The sequence below is a fragment of the Sphaeramia orbicularis genome, chromosome 12, assembly GCF_902148855.1.
Source record: "Sphaeramia orbicularis chromosome 12, fSphaOr1.1, whole genome shotgun sequence".
Lineage (NCBI taxonomy): Eukaryota > Metazoa > Chordata > Actinopteri > Kurtiformes > Apogonidae > Sphaeramia > Sphaeramia orbicularis.
The window spans coordinates 1861309-1868627 of record NC_043968.1 but is presented as its reverse complement, the minus strand read 5'-3'; the positions used below and the strand labels follow the sequence as shown (position 1 = coordinate 1868627).

General features: G+C 37.3%; 1 protein-coding gene across 2 annotated transcripts in view; it reads left to right on the top strand.

Moving 5' to 3' along the window:
* The window catches only part of LOC115429319 (annexin A1-like), a 19498-nt gene extending 12946 nt beyond the window's left edge, over positions 1–6552 (top strand). For both annotated transcript variants that reach the window (XM_030148653.1, XM_030148652.1), the window contains 6 exons: positions 99–235; positions 1296–1389; positions 4307–4402; positions 4501–4559; positions 5899–6021; positions 6116–6552. In XM_030148653.1, coding sequence (XP_030004513.1) covers positions 99–235; positions 1296–1389; positions 4307–4402; positions 4501–4559; positions 5899–6021; positions 6116–6172 — 566 coding nt within the window. In that variant the 3' untranslated portion in view covers positions 6173–6552. The remainder of the gene's footprint in view (positions 1–98; positions 236–1295; positions 1390–4306; positions 4403–4500; positions 4560–5898; positions 6022–6115) is intronic.
* The last annotated feature ends 767 nt before the right edge of the window (positions 6553–7319 follow it).

Here is a 7319-nt window from a genome sequence, read left to right as displayed (position 1 = left end):
ATGTTTTTATGTCTTGCGTGTTGACATGTTTTTATGTCTTGTGTGTTGACATGTTTTTATGTCTTGCGTGTTGACATGTTTGCTGTGGTGTTCCTCAGAGTATGACGAAGAGCTGGAGGAGGTGATTAAAGATGACACCAGTGGAGACTTCACCACAGCGCTGCTGGCCCTGCTGAAGGCCGACAAGGACGAGAGCACCCAGGTGGACATGGATCTGGCACAGAAGGATGCCAAGGTATGGGGAAAAGCCACGGATGGGGGCGGAGTCACAGGGCGGAGCTTATAGAGTCCAACCCTGATTCCTCTCAGATCCCTTCAATATGAAAACAGAAGAATTAGTTCAGTGAGACTGAGAAATGACCAGACACCAAAGGGTTAAAGGACGGAGACCAACCATTCAGTTCAATTCAGTTCAGTTCAATTCAGATTGGTTGAATTCAGATTAATGCAGTTGAGTTGAATTAAATGCATTTACATTCAGTCAGTTTAATTGAATTCAATTTGGTTCAAATAAATTCAATTCAATAAATTCAATAAAATTCAATTCATTATTTTATGACGCCTCAAAAATCAAAAACAACATTGGAACTACTAGCAGTGAGACTGAGACTCAGATGGGATGTTGGGAGTTACTGATACTGATACTGTTACTGTTACTGATACTGATACTGTAACTAATATTGATACTGTTACTGATACTGTTACTGTTACTGATACTGTAACTATTACTGATACTGTTACTGTTACTGATACTGTAACTAATATTGATACTGTTACTAATACTGATACTGTTACTGATACTGATACTGTTACTGTTACTGTTACTGATACTGTAACTAATACTGATACTGTTACTGTTACTGATACTGTAACTAATACTGATACTGTTACTAATACTGATACTGTTACTGTTACTGATACTGTAACTAATACTGATACTGATATTGATACTGTTACTGTTACTGATACTGTAACTAATACTGATACTGTTACTGTTTCTAATAGTGATACTGTTACTAATACTGACACTGTTACTAATACTGATACTGATACTGTTACAGATACTGTTACTGTTACTGATACTGTTACTGATACTGTTACTGATACTGATACTGTTACTGATACTGTTACTGTTACTGATACTGTAACTAATACTGATACTGTTACTGTTTCTAATAGTGATACTGTTACTAATACTGACACTGTTACTAATACTGATACTGATACTGTTACTGATACTGTTACTGTTGGCTGATACTGTTACTGGTATTACTGTGTATGTTTGGTTTCTTCAGATTCTGTTCGAAGCAGGTGAAAACTCCAAAGGGTCGAATGTGTCGGACTTCATCAACATCCTGACGTCACGCAGTGGACCACAGCTGTCCAAGAGTCAGTTCAGATTATCAACACACACACACACACACACACTCACACACACACACACACACACACACACACACACACCTTTACACACACACACACACACAGACACACACACACACACCCTCACACACACACACACACACATACACCTTTACACACACACACACACACACCCTCACACACACACACACACACACACCTTTACACACACACACACACAGACACACACACACACACCCTCACACACACACACACCCTCACACACACACACACACACACAGACACACACACACACCCTCACACACACACACACACCTTTACACACACACACACACACACACACATACAGACACACACACGCACACACACCCTCACACACACACACACACACACACACACACACCTTTACACACACACACACACACACCCTCACACACACACACACACACACACACCCTCACACACACACACACACACACCCTCACACACACACACACACACACCTTTACACACACACACACACCCTCACACACACACACACACACACACCCTCACACACACACACACACACACACACCCTCACACACACACACACACACCCTCACACACACACACACACACACACACCCTCACACACACACCCTCACACACACACACACACACACACACCCTCACACACACACACACACACACCCTCACACACACACACACACACACACACACACACACCTTTACACACACACACACACACACACCCTCACACACACACACACACACACACCCTCACACACACACACACACACACACACCCTCACACACACACACACACACCCTCACACACACACACACACACACCTGAAAAACAGGTAGAACCGCCTTCATTTAGGGAACACACCCAGACTAGTCTTTAATCAGTATAATGTGTCCAGTCCTTTTTTTTTTTAATTTTAAAACAGTGAATATTTTAGGATTTTATTTGAATTAATCACAAATGAACTGTTAAAGGAAAACACGAGTGAGGTTTCAGTCTGGACTCAGATTCGTTCTTCATTCTTTATGTGACGAGTGTAAAAATTACAGCTGATGAATCACAGGCTCAGTTTAGGACAAAGAAAAATGTGGTGTGTTCAGTTTTCAGCAGCAGACGACTGAACGACAGTCCAGTGTTCAAGTGTGAACTAAAGGCCAACGGTAGGTGTGTGGGTTTAGGAAAGTTCAAATGTCCACATATGGGCATTTGTCTCTGTATTTACATCCAGTCTGATATATGTGAAGTATGAACAGCAGGAAGAAAACAGCCTCTATAAACAGAGTGGTTGTATTTATTTAGTTTGACTTCCCTTTGACCTGAACATGTGCCATGAGCCCAAAAAACAAACACAAAAGTAGCACAAAGCAAAAATGAATGGAAAAAAAATCACCAAAATGAACAAGACAATCAACAAAAAGAAGAAAATAATCCAGAAAACTAATAAAATAGTCAACAAAATGAAAAAAATTTACAGGATAATCAACAAAATGACCAAAAAACAAAAAATGACCAAAAATAATCAACAAAATTATAAAGATAATCAACAAAAAGAAGAAAATAATCAAGAAAACGAATAAGATAATCAACAAATAGCATTGTCCCAAATACCATTCGTTGTTTCTTGGAATTAAGTTAAAAAAAGTGTCTTAAGTTTAAAATTATTAAGGATTATTGAAATGAGATGGTAGCAGTGGCAATTTCTCACAGACTGCAAGGGAAGCCCGGCTTCCCCTAAAATTACGAAAATTAAATGGTTAAATATGTTCGGTTGTGTTGACATTTTATTGACTACAAATGTGTTAGAACACGTTCATCTCACAGACGAGTTCGTTCAGAATCAGCTTTATCACAAATCAGCAGACTGGATGTTGTTCACTTCTCCTCCATTCCTGTGTCTGTGTTTTCTCCTCCATCTCTGCTCAGTGCATTTGTCCGTAGACTGCAGGCGTCTGTGGGCTTCAATGGGACTGAGTGGAACTGTTTGTTTCATTGCGTCAAAACTGGACGGTAATTGGATAAATGCCACGATGTTGTCCCGCCCCCGGACGCCGGGCGTCTCTGGGGGTGAATGGAGCTGTGGGCGGAGCTCGGCCGGGCTGGACACCAGAATCCCATGTGCTGATTGGAGGATCAGTCGAAAGGCTGAATCCCGTTTGACTGACAGCTAGTTTCAGATCTGCTCCTTCACTGACACAGTTCAGTTTAATACCGTCGCGCATTCTGCTGCGAAATCAGAGAAACCACTACGAAATTACTCGTTCATTTCTTGCACTGTAAATAAAACACACTCATTGTACTTCCTTGTTTCAATTTAACATAATTTCAGTGTTTCTTGTTCGAGTTTAATATCATTTTGTAGATAGTTAAATCAATCAAACTGTCGGCTAGGTCGCAGTGAAAGGAGCATCTGTAGTTTAAAAAGGCTGAAGTCCTCCACCCACAACACACTGGGCCAAGGCCGTCTGAGCAGCCCAGCTCTGCTGGACATTCAGAGGACACCAGTCCCTGGGAAAGACACCTATTTGGTACGATAAGGTCACTGAGCATTTTCTTAATTCTTTTTTTTTTTTTTTTTTTTTTAATATAAGCCGACAATGAGCTTCCCCTGTCTGAAAGACAAGCAGCCGCCACTGGATGGTAGATATGTTTTTGTTGTTGTTGATTTTTTTCATGGTGTGAATGCTCGATGCTGAACACATTTAAGTTGATGTAAGCAGTGGATCAGGTGGAAAGGAGAGGGAAAAAATGTAAGCTTTTGCTTCGAGCCCATTCCTTTTTTGTTTTTTATGTTCATTACAATTAATGCACAAAGTGCAATGACTGATGTACAAACCAAAATAAATTCATTCATTCATTCTTCTTCCTCTTCTTCTTCTTTTTTTTCTTTTTCAGCCTTCCAGAAGTACGCCTGTGTCAGTGACATGACTCTACCCAAAGCCTTGGAGATGGAGCTGAACGGAGACATCGAGGACTGTCTGATTGACATTGGTGAGGACTCTGTGGGCGGGGTTCAGCTTTGTTATCAGATGGATCAGAAGGGGGCGTGGCTTCACATTATTCACCTCCTTTGTGTTTTTCATGTTCAGTTAAAGTTTCCTGGAACACACCGGCGTTCTTTGCTGAGAAGCTCCATAAGGCCATGGAGGTGAGTATGATCATCTCCAAAACTGTTTTTGTGTTTTTGTTTTTTATGACCCCACCCCCTGAAGGGGAGGCAAGGGGTTTGTTTGTTTGTTTGTTTGTTTGTTTGTTTGTTTGTTTGTTTGTTTGTTTGTTTGTTTGTTACTATTGGTTGAATTCATACCAGGTTATTTCCAGTTACCCAGAATAGATCTTATTACATTTTGGGAAAAGCAGGTCAAAGTTAAAATTTTTTATGAATTTAAAAAACTAAATTTTTCACCCATTTACTTATAATGGGCCAAATTTTACATGTTCACAAAACATCAGTTTTGTTTCAATTTACCTCAGACTTGATCCATATATAGAGGCCACTGATATACTGACATCAGCACACACACAGACATGATGACATCAGCTGGATCGATGCCAAAATTAGACAGAATACATACAAGGGATGGGGTTTGTTGTGCCTGGAACCACTTGTTTTAGATAAAATTTGATTAAATTTGATGAGATTATAAATCAAATGAATTTTATATAGCATCACATCATAACAAAAGTTTTCTCATGACACAACATTTAGAGCGGGTTTAAACCAGACTTTTAAAATGATTAGATTAGATTAGATTAGATTAGATTAGATTAGATTAGATTAGATTACATTACATTACATTACATTACATTACATTACATTAGATAGAACTTTATTGATCCCTCAGGTTCCAGTAGCAGCACAAAGAAATACTAGAAGAAAATAGTAATAACAATAAATATAAAAACAGTAGTGAAAAACAGGCAATTGCACATTAGAAAGTACTAGCAGAAATTAATAACAATAAAGTGGTAATAATAAAATATGTAATATGTAATTATGTTATAATATTCTAAAATGCACCACATATATATATATATATATATATATATATATATATATATATATATATATATATGTATATTTATTTATTTATTTATTTATTTATTTATTTATTTATTTTTATTTATATAGTTTAATAATCACAGGATAGTAATATTAATAATAAAGTGATAATACTAATAGTAGTCATAACAATGATATATAAATAATAAGTATATTAACAATAACAACAACAACGATGACAACGATGATGATAACGACAGCAACGATAACGACAACAATGACAACAACGAAGACAATGACAACAACGATGACAACAACAACGATAACGACAGTGACGACAACGGCAACAACAACAATGACGACAACAACAACGACGATGATGACGACAACAACGACGACAACAACAGCGATGACAGTGACGACAACAACGACAACAATGACAACGATAACGATAATAATAATATAACGCTCATTGTCGTGTCAGCGTCGTGGAACATGTGAGGATACGCTGATCCGGGTCTTGGTGAGCCGGTCTGAAGTGGATCTGAAGAAGATCGTTGAGGAGTACCACGCCATGTACGACATGTCCGTCCAGGAGGCCATCTGGGTACCGTCACACACCTGCTCTGATCTGAACACTTATTACCCACAAGTCCTGGTTTTCACATGTACACACTCACATGTTTTTGTGTGTTTTACAGCACGACACTAAAGGCCACTATCAGAAGGTCCTGCTGGGTCTGTGTGGACCCTGTTGAAGCTCTGATCCAGCACAAATGGACTGGACTGTCCACCTTCTACAATTATTTGGAACACCATCATCTAATTAATCTGTTTCCTTTTCAGCAAAAACAGAAGCAACGTTTTCCCTTGTCATTAGAAATGTTTTATCATATGTAACCTGTGATGTTAACAGTTGAAACAGAGATAAAGATACAACAAACAGCTGATTGAGTTAATTCAGATGTTACATATACGTCAGAAAATGCCTTGTTTTATAAAAGCATCATTTTTATTGTTTTATGCTTGAATTCTAAAGACAAAAACATTTGAAATAAACTTCACTCCTGTTTCTTGAATTCTGTTTTGGAATTAATTGCAAGAGATAGAAGAAAATTAAAAATATGTTTGGACTTCAGTTGTGACTCTTTTATTGTGAAAATAAAACACATTTAGAATTATTTACATGGTAATACATTTTACAGATATTTATTTACATTTAACTGTAATGACTGTATACCTTTGAAAATAAAGACAACAGGAAATAAAAGGCTTTGTTCAAATTAGTATAGAATTGACCATATTATAAGAATCAAACAGTTTAAGGGAAAAAAGGTTGAAGTTAGTAAAAAGTTTTTGTCACATAATACAGAGTTGATGGTTGTTACAATTTTTTACATCGCAGAAAAAACATTTGAATACAGTGTCATCATATGTAGATGACAATGTATATTTAGTTTGAATGATTTTACATTTAATCCATACGGGTGAACATTTTATTGACTTTTGGTGTATTTTTGAGGATACATTTGTTGTATTATGGTGGATGGGAAAGTCATTCAGGAAAATCATACTTTTTTTTTACACTTATTTTTTATTAGTCATTTTTCCTTTTTCTTTGTTACACAAAACAAAGACATAACAGTAACATAATAAACATAGTAACGAAACAATAAAAAAACCAAGCAGCATTCAGCAATTAAGTATTTATTACTATTCAAAACAGGGTTAACAATTGGCACATGTATGTGGCCTCAATAAAGCTATGTAAATTAAATCAAATTTGAGCAGCTGATCTCTTTTTGTGTCAGTATCCACATTAATTGTCCCTAAGAAAAGCAATCCATTTTTTCCACCAGGAAAAAAAAAGGAGAATTATACCTTTCATCTTTATTTTCAGTTTTT